Raw genomic sequence first — 12875 nt, forward strand, 5'->3', positions numbered from 1 at the left:
TTTGCAAACAGCAGACAGCTGTAGATAATCCAGGCTAAATCCACTTCCCACACTCTGCTTGTTTGCTGCAAACCCAGAGCCATGGCCAGGCAGAGGGACGCAGCATCCAGCCCCACATTGGGAAAAACTGGAGGAGAAAAGGGAAAATAAGGGTTGCCAGCAATATCTTCTGCTGGAGGGGGAACTAAGGCACAGGGATTTGCATCCTCCCTCCCCCCCAATCCATGAGCATCCTCCAGCTCTGGGGTGGGCTGCACCTCAGCAAGCACTGGCTGCCAGGTCCCAAGGGAGTGGGGCCGACGTCAGCACTGCCAAACCCAGCCCTACAAAGAGTGGTGCCGAGCCCAGCCCTACAAATAGTGGTGCCGAGCTCCGGGCCAGGACACAGCACTGGCCACTGCCACCCCAACAAGGTGAGTGCGATGAGGGGAGTGGGGTGGTGGGACCCCATTCAGCCCTAACAGCCCCTGGGTGCTTGGCCTTGCTGCACCAAGCAGCACCCATAGGTGCTCATCCTCTGAAGCATCTCCATCCTCTCCTGGGACTTTGGGGTGCCTCCATCCCCAGTCCCAAACATCACTTGGGAGGTTCTCATCGCTGCCGATCCAGCACAGGACTGGGCACTGGGGGGCTACCAGACCCCCTCCCCTATTACCTCCCCATTACTCCACAGCCCTGCTTGGTGCCATGGCTCCTGGTGGCTGCCTGCTACTGGCCCTGCTGCTGCTGGCAGGCACTGCACAGGGCCAGCACTGGTCCCACGGATGGTACCCGGGGGGCAAGAGAGACCTCAGCATCCCACAGGTAGGGACCCTGCATCCTTTCCTACATCTAACCCTAATCCTAACCCTAACCCTGTCCTCATGTATTGCCTCCTCAGTGCTATAACCCCCTCCCTCCCCAGGTTTACTCCCCATATGGGATTATCCCACACACACCCCCAATAGGATTATTCCCATTCACATCAATCCCCATCGGGATTACCCCCATTCCACACACACATTGGGATCACCCATCCCCAGAATTACCCCTACACATACACAGATTACACCCTTCCACACTGAATTATACCCCCCACACAAGCTTATTCCCGCACACAAATGGGATGATACCTCTTCAATCACTTCACACCACCACATTTACCTGACAGAGGGGACTATTACCTCACTATTACCCCTCCACAGGATCATCACGCACTCACACTTGGGTTTTTACCTCATATTTGGGTTTTTTACTTCATATTTGGGGTTTTTACCTCACACTCGGGGTTTTTTACCTCACACTTGGTGGCTTTTACCTCATATCTGTGGTTTTTACCTCACATTTCATGGTTTTTACCTCACACTCAGTTGTTTTTACTTCATATTATGGGTTTTTACCTCACACTCGGTGGTTTTTACCTCATATTTGGGGTTTTTACCTCACACTTGGGGTTTTTTTACCTCACACTAGGGGTCTTTACTTCATATTTGGGGTTTTTACCTCACACTCGGGTTTTTTTACCTCACACTCAGGGTTTTTACCTCACACTCAATGGTTTTTACCTCATATTTGGGGCTTTTACCTCATACTCGGTGTTTTTTACCTCATATTTGGGGTTTTTACTTCATATTTGGGGCTTTTACCTCATACTCGGAGTTTTTTACCTCACACTCGGTGGTTTTTACCTCACACACGTTGCTTTTCCTCACCCTCTGTGTTATTACCCTCTGGATTACCCCCCCTCCCGCAGGTCCCCGCCGCACTCAGACCGTGTCCGACCCCTCCGTGCCGCCCGCTTCCACCGCCGCCCTCAACCCTCCGGGCCGCAATATGGCGCCCTCTGGAGGCCGCACTGCGCCAACCGCACTGAGCGGCCCCGCGCCGCACTACACTTCCCATCGTGCCTCGCTCTCCTCTCCCCTCTCATTGGTCTGCGACTCCCGCCTTGTTTACGTCACATCCGGCCTGCTGCTGGCCGCCATGTTGGCGGCGCTGAGGTGTTGCGGGCCGCGCTCCTTCCCCGCTGTTACCTCCGGGGTTGTCCCTGCTTGGAGCCTGTGGTTGGTGCCGTCTCGGGGTCGAAAATCGAGGCACGATCCCCCCGCTAAATCCAAAGCATCGCGTCTAAAAGTGCCGCCTCCCGTCGACCCCGCCGAGCTCTATGTGGTCACCGAGCGTTACCGGCAGCACCGCCTGGTGTTCAGCGCCCTCCGGTATCTGTGGGGCTGAGAGAGGGTGGGATGGGCGGGTGTGGGGCTGCTGTGGGGCGGAGGTTTGGGGATAGGCTGGGTCTGCTGTGGGGATTTGTTTGAGGCGGCTGTGGGACAGTTTGGCGGCAGAATAGGAGTCCGGCTGGTTGTGGGGCTGGGGCTGCTGTCAAGGCATGTAGTGGGTATGAGCACTGCATTGGGGCAGGGTATAATCGTTGTGTGTGGGTGGGGGAGTCCAGAGTGGCTGTGGGGCAGAGTGTGGGGTAGTGGTGTGGCATGAGGCTGCTGTGGGGCGGGGAAGGACTAGGGAGGTTCTGGTCTGGTTGTGAGGCTGCTGTGGAACAGGATCAGGATGATGGGACTGTTTGGGGACAGGGTATGTCACTGTGGTGGGGCAGGGACTGGGTATAAAGCTGCTGTAGCATGAGATCAGGATGGTTGGAGTGCAGGAGGGTTGGGGAGGAGGGTGTATTGGGTATCTTAAAGGCAGAGGAGAGGACTGGGGAGATTCTGGAGTGAGTGTGGGGAAGGATCAGAGTGTGTGGGACTGCTGTAGAATGGGTTTGGGACTGTTTTAGGCCAAGATATGGAGTTACAGTGCATCTGAAGCTTCTGCCATACACAGCATGATTGGGTATGGGGCTGTTTTGGGGCAGGGGATGTCTAGGGGAGTCCAGAGTGGCATTAGGGCACAGGAGAGCTAGGGGAAGTCTGAAAGTTTTGTGGGGCAGGGGACTGGTTATGGGGTTACGTAGGGCTGAGGCTGCTTTGGGGCATGGGGTTGGGGCAAGGGGCCAGATGTGGGGCTGTGCTCAGTGCCCTTCTCTTTGGCAGCTCCATCTTCAGGGCCGAGGTGGTGCAGAAGAAGCGCGAGGCACAACGGGCTGCAGAGGACTCAGCAGCACTGTTAGAGGAGCACCGTAGGCTGATGGCTTGGAATGATGCTGAGAATGCACGGCAGCGGGCACGCAGGTGAGGGCAGGCAACCTCAGTGCTAACTGCTGCTTTGAGCTGTCCTGTTCTGTCCTATTCTATTCTGCTCCCATGGAGCCATCCCCTGGTCAAGCACTGGAACTGCACTCAGAAAATGAAAGCAATCAGCAAATGAATGCGGGTAGAGGTTAAAGGGATGAGGCCTGTTGCTCTGCTCCTCCATTTCTGCTGCACCCAGACTTGCAAGTGTTGTGCCCCATGGATTAATGCATCTCACTCAAGTCATAAGTACCCAACAAACATTTTCTTTCTTTCCCAAATGGCAGAGAAGAAAGAATTAGGAAAGAAGAGGAAGAACTGAAGCTGAAGAAGCTGCAGGCTATGGAGAACAAAGCTAAAGTGATGGAGGCCTTTCTGAAGGAGAAAGAGAAAGAGGTTCTGCAGCTGCAGGTGAGAGCAGCGGGGGGATGCTGGGCAGAGTGCTGCCATTATCCATGTGTGACTCTGGCAGCCTGTGGGAGTGCTGTGGAAGGGAAACGTTGGCTTCTTCCTGGAGTGCTGACAGCGTATGGAAAGGATGGAGGTTAAATGAAGGCTCAGACAGCAGAGGGAGGAATAATCTCAAGTGAGGGAGTTGAAGTGTTGCCTTTAAGGCCGACTGCGGGGGTGTGAGGTTGGTACATCAGCAGGAACCCCACTGCCACAAGGAATGTGTGCCAAAGTGCTGGCAATCTTCTGTGGTGCCAATGTGCCCAAAGGCAAATCCTGGAGACCCTTTGGGTCTTCATCTGGTGGTGTGTGCTAACAGCCAACACTCCCCCTTTTCTTGCAGGAGGAAGCAAAAACCTTCATCACTCCTGAGAACCTGGAGGCTCGGATTGAGGAGTGCCTGGACAACCCTCGCAACTACAACTTTGCCATTGACAAGGAGGGACGCATTGTCAAACGCACCGCACTGTCCTAGCAGCTCTGTCTCTTGGATGAAGGGGATGTGCTGGCCTGGCCTCTGTCCAGAGTCTGGGGTTCTTCCTTTTAATGCATAAATCAGCCATAGAATCGATGGACAAACAGCCAGCTTCCTGTCCTGCTGTTGCAGAGGTATGGGTGGGGGGGGAGGTGGAAAGAGGCATTATTTTGAGGTGCAGAACAGCACCCTGTCTCAGCCCTACAGTGAGGCGGACAGGAGGAGCTGCTGGTGTTCTGCTCCTGTTGCTCTGTGCAGTGCTCTGCAGTTCCACATCCCTCTGGTTGGATCCCTGCTGCTCTCAGCTTGGAGGTGGAGTAGAGCAAGGCAGGCTCCAAGGCAGATCCTCAGTGGTTTTGCACCAGAGGGATCTCATCCCTTTTGTCTCCTTCACTCAACTAAAGCACCTCAATCTCTGGTCACTCTCCCTTAATCTTTGGCTTTCTGCTTTGTTTTTCTGTGCTCAATTGGTCTTAAATACGTGCAAGAAAAAGGCACAGCTTTCATAGGTGAGGTTGTACCTGGGCCTTGCACAGTAACACATTGCAGGGCGATTGTATCTGACTGGTTGTACACCCTCATGTCTGTGGAACCCCATGAGTGACTACATCTGCTTCAGGCACAAGCCCATCATGGCCTTGTGTGCCAGTGGCCCCAGCACTGTTTGCATTTCAGCCCCTTTGGATGGTGGAAAACAAGGTCTGGATTGTTTTGTAGAAAACACAGACAGTGTGTTTTTTGTTGTGAGGTGAAATAAATCATTGTTTCTGTGTTTTCTGCTATGGTGGAATGACCTGTTGTTCCTGTTCATCCTTTAAACCTTCTGGTACTTGAAGGGAGTTTATAAGCAAGAGGCAAACTGATGTTTCTTTTATATTTACATAGTGTAATAGTGATAGGACAAGGAAGGAATGGCTTTAAACTAAAAGAGGGGAAACGTGGGTTAGATATTAGGAGGAAATTCTTTACTCATTGAGGCCCTGTGATGCTGCCCAGGGAGCTGTGGGTGCCCAGATGTGCTCAGAGCTGGGTTGGATGGGGCAACCTGAGCTGGTGAATCCAGCCTGCCCACCCCATAGAACTAGATGGACTTTTAAGGCCTCTTTCATTCTAGGGTGGCTTTCAGCATGACTAAATAAGATAACCACACAGAGGACATCTGAACAGCGCCGCCTTATGCATCTCAGCGGGATCCTAGAGCTAAACCAGGCAAGCATGGAGAAAAACACACACTTCTTTTAATTCAGTCCAAGTTTTATTTCTAATTAAGAGCATCACTTTAGTCTGAGTCACGGTACTGGTGCAGCCCATGGGACAGCAGATCCTTCTGGTTTTTCCCTCTAGGCAAACAGCATTTCTTGGTTGCAAGATGAGTCAAACACGCAGCCCTCTGCAAAGGGAGAGAAGAGGAAATCAGCACAAAGCAGCCCTCAGAGCCCCCTCCTCGTGCCATCAAACAACATGGCATTAGCTTAGTGCCCTACAGCAGCGACATGTTGGTAACACCCCCCTCTCCCTGTTTTATACCACAGCCTTGGGGTGGATGTGAGACCCCCCACTCTGCCCCCATTGCTCACCACTGCTGCAGCAGATTCCTGGTGCTGCACAGCTCGCCCCATCCTCTCCGCAGGCTTTTCTCCCAGACTCGCAGGGTGTTGGTAGGAAATTCTCCTCCTGGCACCTGAGTGTTTCAGAGGTGCCCAGGTAGCAGCCCAGCTCCTCCCCGCAGCAGATGTTGGGACCAAAGCAGTGGCCCTTGTTCCTGGGGCCACAGGGCAGGCACTGCTCAGGACATTGAGGAACAGTGTTAGAGACTGAAGCTTATCTCCCTGCCCTCTGCCAGTGTGTATATCCACATCTTGCTCTCAGCTCTGTCCTCACCCCTTGGTTTGCTCTGGAAGGCTCTGGGTTGTATTCGTATATATTTTAAGGGGTGGTGGAAAGGATTTTGGTCTTTTCTGCCAGGTAATGGTAGGATAAGAGGGAATGGCCTCACATTGTGCCATTGGAGGCACAGGTTGGATATTGGGAAGAAAAATCCTCTCCAAAAGAGGTGTCAGGCAACGAAATCACCAAACCTAGAGGTGTTCTAGGGCTGTGGATATGTGGCACTGAGGGAAGTGCTGGGGTTGGACTTGGTGCTCTTAGAGGTCTTATCCAACCTGAATGATTCCATGGCAGTCATGGCTTTCATCAAATAGCCGATTGTGCACCAAATTCACCCCCCAGAAGTTAACATTCTACATAAAAATGGTGCCACTGCCCCATTGGAATTGGGTTTCTTTTCCCCCAGTGCTGGGAAAAGCAATAGGTTTTTATCAACATCCTGCTTCTGTCTGGCTTTTCTGCAGTTCCATTTTAGCTGCCCATCCCCAAACTGCTTTACTTTGAGATTCCCAGCTCTGAAACCCCATTCCTATACCATCCATGCACCTCGCTGTGCTGTTTGGGAGGCTCAGAGCTACCCAAGGAAGGGGTGGCAGAGGGAAGGCAGGTGCTCTCCAATCCCACCCATCCCATAGGGACTTACCTTCCTGATGTCCATGTCTGGCAGGGCGCGCTTGCCCCCGATGGGGCAGTTCTGGATGTAGCAAGCTGAGGACAGAGCCAGAAGCCCCAACAGGCAGACGGTGAGCGCCTTGTAGGACATGGCTGCGGGATCAGGATGCTTCTGGGTCCCGTCCCGGCCAGCAACAGTATTTATAAGCCCCCCCTGCTAATTATACACGCCAGCACCATCGTCATTGATTTCCTTTAAAAAACACAAGGCATTGCTTTCCACACCAAAGGGCTCAGCTAATAACTGGAGGTCGAGGACGTGAGGTCGGTGCTGTGGTACTGATTTTCTTAGTGCTCTCTTTGACCGCTGTAATGGGGATATGCAGGGGCTGGCAGGTGTTTTAGGGTGAAACCTCCTTGGATGGCCAGGCTGTTGTTTTGTGGCTCCTCGTCCTGCTTGACCAAACCCTATGGGCTGGGTAGGTTTGGTGTTTGGTGTCCAACACCCAGCAGCAGGGTGAATGGGGTGAGCTGAAATGAAACTGTGCTGGCCAGGATTTGAGTCTCTTCTGGTGGGAGGAAAAACAAAGCTGGAGAGCTTTAGGTTGTGATATGTGATATCTGGTCCTTCACACCCATCTCTACCTGGTGTTAGAGGTGCTCAGTGACATGCATGTCCCCATCTGGGAGCATGGTGACATCACTGAGTGTCCCCAAACCCATCCCACCTTCTTAGAACTACCCAACCTCATTGTGAATGCTTGAAAAAACCCAAATCTCCTTTAACTTCTTCCCTGGAGTCACATACACATGGCATGAGTACAGCCAGCCTCCAAGGCCTGGATCTCCCTGCCTTTCTTACTGCAATTAAGGGCTTCCTGACTTGAATAAATCCACTCGCTCTGGACAGCAGCTTACGTCTATGGAGACCGTGACCCTGGTCCTTCCCAGTGCCAGCTTAATTGGGGGATGCAGAGCCCAGCGCCATAGAGCTGTCACCTCTGCCATCCCCTCCGCCCTGCATCTGGTCTGCCACTTAGTGGGGTCATGTGGAGCGGGCTGAGGCTGCAGCTGGGGCACGGGGCTCCATACTAATGGGGTGGGATGGGAGCTTGTCACTGTGCTGGGGTGACGTGGGCCAATGCGAGCACCGCTTCCCCAGGGTGCCACCTCCCCATGGGGACATTATAAAGGATGGTTGTCCCCATAAAGCAGCCAGATGCCAGCCCAAGGGGGACAGGCAGATGATGGGAACAAGGGACGTGGTTTCCTCTGGGGACACAGCCCCCAAAGTGCCACATGGAGCCTGGAGCAGGGAACCCAAAAGGGTAAGAAGTTTAGGCAGCATCTGCCCAAATAGCCCTGGGTTTGGGGGCATTGTGGGAATGATGTGGGAGCAGTTAGATGAGCGTTGGTAGCATTGCTGCCATGGGAAGATAATAACGTGTGATCAGGTTCAACTGGGAACCCAAAGCTTTGTGGCTTTGGGGTGTTTGGGTTTTTGAGGTATTTGGGGAAGATAGATAATATCTGGGGTTGGTTCAAGTGGGAACCCAAAGCTCGCAGCTTTAAGGGGTTGGAGTTTGGGGGGTTTGAGGTATTTTGAGGGGACAATACATGTGGTTGCATTCAATTGTCAACCCAAAGCTTGTAACTTTGAGGGGTTTGAGGTGTTTGGGGAAGATAATTTGTGTGATGGGTTCAACAGAGGACTCAAAACTTGCAGCTTTAAGGGGTTGGGGTTTGGGGTATTTTGAGGAGATAATTTGTGTGGTCGGGTTCAACAGAGAACACAAAGCTTGCAGGTCTGGATTTCTGGGTTAGGAGGTTTGGGATGGTTTTCCTTCCTTTTATCCCATTTAGGATGTAGGACATGGCCAAAGCCACGAGTCGCTGACAGAGGAGTGAGACGTGATCTGGACAGGGTGTGAGCCCCAAAACCAAGTTGACTCTGCCAGGACCTGAATACCAAATCTTCACTCCCCAAAGGCAGCAGAGCCCAGAGTGCAAGGAGGTAACAGCGGTGACATCCAAAGGCAGATCCCCATCACAAACCTGGGGACAAGGTGTGATAGGGAGGTTGGAACCCATGGATGCTGGTGGGACCCTGGGGTGAGGATGGATGGCCGGACCTCAAATCATGGCTCTGAATGGGATTGTTCCCTTTATAGCACCAGGGGGCACCAGCTCAGCAAAATCCCTCTTGAGTGGGGGCTGAGCCTCCAAGGGGGAAAGCAGTGGAAATGGGTTCAGGGAGCCAAAGGAAGGCATAGCACCCACCCGCATGGCCCCCATCCTGCCCATCCCCAAGCCCCCAAAATACCCCAGAGCTCAGCACTGCCCCCCCTTATCTCCAACACATCAGACAAAGCCAGCACAGTGCAAGAGGACTTTATTAGATCTGCTATTTACAACGAGGCCTTCTGATGTCCCGGCTGCTCAGAGGCCAGGCTGCTTGCCCTGCTGCTGCCTGTTGGCCAAGTGCATCAGCCGCAGCAGCAGGTCCCCAGCTGCGCCATCCAGCACTGTCAGGTTCTTCTCTGCTGCCTCTTCTGCCTGCTCACTGCCCTCCTCCAGGCACACGGCATCCATGGCACATGTGTCTGCAACGGGGAAAGCATCACAGTTAGGAGCTGTTGGTTTCAGGTCATGGAATCATAGGATGTGTTGGGGTGGGTTGGGTTTGGAGGAGTTGAGTTAGATTGAATTGGGTTGTGTTGTGTTGTGTTGTGTTGGGTGGAGGGACCTTAAAGATCACCCGGTTCCCATCAATGAAGTGGTGGAGCAGCTCAAACTCCAGCTTTGTTGCTCCTGTTAACCAGGGAGTGGAGATTTTGTGTGGTTTATGTGCCCAGCAGGGGAATGTCTCATAGTGGAGATGAGGGAGGGAGCTCTGAGCTCCATCTCTGTCCCAAGCTGCTGCTCTGTGCCTCAGTTTGGAGGAGGCTGGTTCAGAGGATGAATGTTAATTGGGGGGATGCTGATCTTTGGGGGTTGTTAGTTTGGAGGATGCTGTTTTGTGGGGAGATGCTGATCCCTTTGGAAAGCACCAGAGCACTCACCACCCCTTTGCAACCCACAAGCCACCCCAATCCCCATTAACCCTTCCCACCCCAAACCACCCCAGCTCTACCCGCTTCCCATCTCCCACCTCCGAGTGTTGTCACCCCCAAAGCTCCCCCCAGACCCCATTACCAGCACTGCAGCAGACACCGTTGGCAGCGCAGCGCCCACCGGAGCCGCAGGGCTGCCCACCAGCCTGGCATGGTGAAGGCACATAGTCCTCCTCTGCGCAGCGCCGTGTCTCTGCCGTGCCCAGGTAGCAGCCCAGCTCTGCACCACAGCAGATCCCAGGCCCAAAGCAGCGACCCCTGTTCCCGGGTCCGCAGGGCAGACACTATAGGGACAGAGCATGTTTGAGCATCCATCCTTGAGCTCAGAGACCCCATATAACACCTAATTTCTGGACATTGCACAGTGACACCTGGACTATCCCCACCTTTGCCATCTGACACTGTGGCTCATCCCTTGGAGCTCCAGTTTGTCCCCCCCTCCTCTATCCCCAGCTCAGCCATCACTTTGTGACCAAGCTCTTGGCCATATCCCCCAACCCAAAGAGCGATGGGGACCAACCCACAGGCACCAACAACACCCAGCAAGTGCCAACACCCGACAGCTGTTGGGCACCCTCCACACCCCGCAGAGCCCCCATTTACCCCCCGTACCCCCATACCTGTCGCAGGGCTGTATCACCCAGGGCTCTCTTGCCACCTCGGGGGCAGTTCTGGATGTAGCAGGCGGAGGACAAAGCCAGGAGACAGAGGAAGGAGAGGGGCAGCGAAGGCTCTGCCATGCTGAGTGTACCCGGAGCGGTGCCACGCGTGCAGGGAAGGCTGCCCTGCTGTTGGTTGGCTGCGCCGTGTGTCTGGCACCGTGCTGTGCTGGTGCCTATTTATGCTGCTGTCCCCCCTTCGCAAAGGGGAGGAGAAGGAGGAGGAGGAGGAGGGCGGGCTGTTGTCTTTTTATTTTTATTTTATGTATTTTTTTCCCCCTGTTTTCTTTCCCAAATTGCATCCAAGTGAATCTGTAATCGAGGTGATTCAGTGCAGAAGCGCACGCGGCAGCGCTCAGGGATGGCAAATCCCCTGAGCAGGAGCAATTCTGGGGGCATGGACCCCCAGTGTGGACAAAGGGATGTGGGAACTTGGAAAGGGCTGAGAGTTTGGGGGGAGCTGGATTAGGAAGAGAAGGTTTGGGGGTGTGGGTTTGGAGGGTGTTGGTTTAGGGGGGACGGTGGTTTGGGAAAGAATGGTGGTTTGGAGGATACAGGTTTAAGGGAGGAATGCTGGTTTGGAGAGTGCTGGTTTAGGAGAGTACTGGTTTCGAGGATAAGGATTTGGGGTGAGATGTGGTTTGGAATTATACAGGTTTAGAGAGGGATGATGGTTTGGTAGATATTGCTTTGAGAAGGAAGGCCAGTTTGGAGGATGAGGGTTTGGAAGATGCTGGTTTGGTGGAGATATCGATTGGGAGGATGAGGATTTGGGGGGGACGCTGGTTTGGAGGGTGTCAGTTTGGAGCAGGATGCTGGTTTGGGAAGGGATGTTACTTTGTAGGATGCTGGTGTAGGGAGGAATGCTGCTTTGGAGAGGGATGATGATACAGAGGATGCTGGTTTAGAAGGGAACCGGTTGGGAGGATGCTGGTTTGAAGAGGAATACCAGTTTAGAGGACGAGGGCTTGGAAAATGCTGGTTTGGGGGATATATTGGTTTGCAGGATGAGGATTTAGGGAGGGATGGTGGTTTGGGAAGGGGTGCTACTTTGGAGGACATTGTTTTGGTGAGTTTGGAGGATGAGGATTCAGGCAGAGGTGTGATTTTGAAGGACGCCGGTTTGGAGAGGGGTGTTGGTGTAGTAGGGATGATGGTTTAGGGAGGAAACCCATTTGGAGGAGGAGGATTTGGGGAGAGAGATGTTGTTTTGGAGGACGCTAATTTGGAGGACGCCAGATTAGTGAGGATGTTGATTTGGGGGTTGTTAGTTTCGCAGCGATGCTGGGTTGGAGGATGCTGCTATTTGGGAAGGAGATTGAAGCTCTGGGAGGGATGTAGCACTGGGACCAGAGCTGGACCACGGCACACTGTGATGCAAAGACCCCTATTGCAACTCGACCCAGGGGACAGCCATCCCCCGCCATGAATATTCCTGCTGGTCCCATGTTCCCACTCCAGCGAAGCTGAGGGCGACCTCGGCGACGTGCAATTAATATGCAGAGGGGAATCAGGAGCCTAATGAACATCCGCAGTCCCAGTCCCAGCAGCGGTGAGGAGGGGCTGTGGGGAGGGATGGGGATGGGCAGTGGGGATGCTGTGATCCCACTGCTGGGATGGTTTCCTGCCCTGAAATCACCTGCACTAAAGATGAAGAAGAGGGGCAGAAAACTGCAGGAAATAAAGGGCTGTAAAGGGGAAACTGAGGCATGGAAGGGTAAGGGTGGGCTCACAGCTTGGGGTGATGCTTATGGTGTCAGAGATCCCAGTCCCAGCCTGGGATCCCAACACCCTTCAGGGGTGTTGATCCTGGATTTGTGAGCTCAGGGATGAGGGCTCTGGCAGTGATGAATCACGAAGGCTGTACCTTAATGACCAATATCATTAGCGTTGGACTGCCCAGTCCAACCAACCCTCCATGCAGCTCACAGCAGGTGCCCAACTCGGTTGCGTTGCAGGGCCGGGGAGGATGCGAAAGCACTCGGATGGGAAAACTTTTCTTTAAAGGAGCCCAAATGTCATGTCTAAATTGGGCATCTCGCGCTCATGCTCTGTCTCTTCATTACTGTATCGTAAAATTACATTAGTCGGAACGGAGCTGCATTCAAATGACTCTGTGTCTGGAATGATAACGCGGGAATATGAGATTAAAATGTAATTATGCTCTTTAAAGTCAAGGAAGGTTAATAAAATGTTTTCCAAGTTGCAGAGGATCCGCAGCCGCAACGCAGAATCACTTATTGAAATCAAGGGGAGGATGGGGAGGGAGAATGTGTTTTGGGGGGGGGGGGGGTCACAGTGGGGGAACATCAGGAGGGCTCAGGCAATGGGGCCATGGGGCAGAGATGCTACAGGGTGGTTGATCCCAAAGCCCACTCAACACTATGTGGCTCCCTGAGCCCATGGGGTCTTTTCTCTGCATCCCCACGTTCCATTTCATCCCCAGGCTCCTGCAGGGTCCTTGGTTAGCGCGGAGCTCCTAACGACGTGGGTATGGCTGCTTTAAGGCGATTAA

At 53.4% G+C, this 12875-nt stretch overlaps 3 protein-coding genes across 5 annotated transcripts; 1 reads left to right on the plus strand and 2 right to left on the minus strand.

Moving 5' to 3' along the window:
* The first annotated feature begins 282 nt into the window (after positions 1-282).
* Positions 283-12573, plus strand: MRPS26 (mitochondrial ribosomal protein S26). Of its 2 annotated transcripts, XR_014945561.1 has the most exons (7): positions 283-413; positions 674-804; positions 1733-2195; positions 3027-3164; positions 3452-3575; positions 3958-4223; positions 8452-12573. XR_014945561.1 is itself a non-coding variant. In XM_015862977.3 (6 exons), exons 2-6 carry the CDS (start codon positions 765-767, stop codon positions 4087-4089), a joined length of 897 nt encoding a protein of 298 aa, XP_015718463.2. In that variant the 5' UTR covers positions 283-413; positions 674-764; the 3' UTR covers positions 4090-4879. The 2 variants fall into 2 exon arrangements, 1 of the variants encoding a protein (XP_015718463.2); XM_015862977.3 differs by lacking the exon at positions 8452-12573 and having other exon boundaries at positions 3958-4879.
* On the minus strand, positions 5326-6747 carry LOC107314092 (neurophysin 1-like). 2 transcript variants are annotated; one of them, XM_015862979.3, is made up of 3 exons: positions 6620-6747; positions 5667-5871; positions 5326-5479 (listed from the first exon to the last, which is right to left on the minus strand). In XM_015862979.3, exons 1-3 carry the CDS (start codon positions 6737-6739, stop codon positions 5430-5432), a joined length of 375 nt encoding a protein of 124 aa, XP_015718465.1. In that variant the 5' UTR covers positions 6740-6747; the 3' UTR covers positions 5326-5429. The 2 variants fall into 2 exon arrangements, with proteins under 2 accessions (XP_015718465.1, XP_085402028.1); XM_085545902.1 differs by lacking the exon at positions 5326-5479 and having other exon boundaries at positions 5541-5871.
* LOC107314091 (vasotocin-neurophysin VT) lies at positions 8964-10499 on the minus strand. Its single transcript, XM_015862978.3, has 3 exons — positions 10322-10499; positions 9784-9985; positions 8964-9191 (listed from the first exon to the last, which is right to left on the minus strand). The coding sequence occupies exons 1-3, from the start codon at positions 10439-10441 to the stop codon at positions 9028-9030; spliced, it is 486 nt and encodes a 161-aa protein (XP_015718464.1). The 5' UTR covers positions 10442-10499; the 3' UTR covers positions 8964-9027.
* Positions 12574-12875: the final 302 nt, after the last annotated feature.

The sequence above is a fragment of the Coturnix japonica genome, chromosome 4 (assembly GCF_054131305.1).
Source record: "Coturnix japonica strain WE chromosome 4, WE-NBRP24, whole genome shotgun sequence".
Taxonomy (NCBI): Eukaryota; Metazoa; Chordata; class Aves; order Galliformes; family Phasianidae; genus Coturnix; species Coturnix japonica.

Coding starts and splice junctions, on each gene's coding strand:
- LOC107314091 (XM_015862978.3), bottom strand. CDS start 10,441: ATGGCAGAGCCTTCGCTGCCCCTCTCCTTCCTCTGTCTCCTGGCTTTG. Junction 9,986..10,321: donor GTGATACAGCCCTGCGACAG/GTATGGGGGTAC, acceptor CTGTCCCTATAG/TGTCTGCCCTGCGGACCCGG. Junction 9,192..9,783: donor CGGTGTCTGCTGCAGTGCTG/GTAATGGGGTCT, acceptor TCCCCGTTGCAG/ACACATGTGCCATGGATGCC.
- LOC107314092 (XM_085545902.1), bottom strand. CDS start 6,739: ATGTCCTACAAGGCGCTCACCGTCTGCCTGTTGGGGCTTCTGGCTCTG. Junction 5,872..6,619: donor CAGACATGGACATCAGGAAG/GTAAGTCCCTAT, acceptor TGTCCTGAGCAG/TGCCTGCCCTGTGGCCCCAG.
- MRPS26 (XM_015862977.3), top strand. CDS start 765: ATGGTACCCGGGGGGCAAGAGAGACCTCAGCATCCCACAG. Junction 805..1,732: donor GAGACCTCAGCATCCCACAG/GTAGGGACCCTG, acceptor CCCCTCCCGCAG/GTCCCCGCCGCACTCAGACC. Junction 2,196..3,026: donor CTGGTGTTCAGCGCCCTCCG/GTATCTGTGGGG, acceptor TCTCTTTGGCAG/CTCCATCTTCAGGGCCGAGG.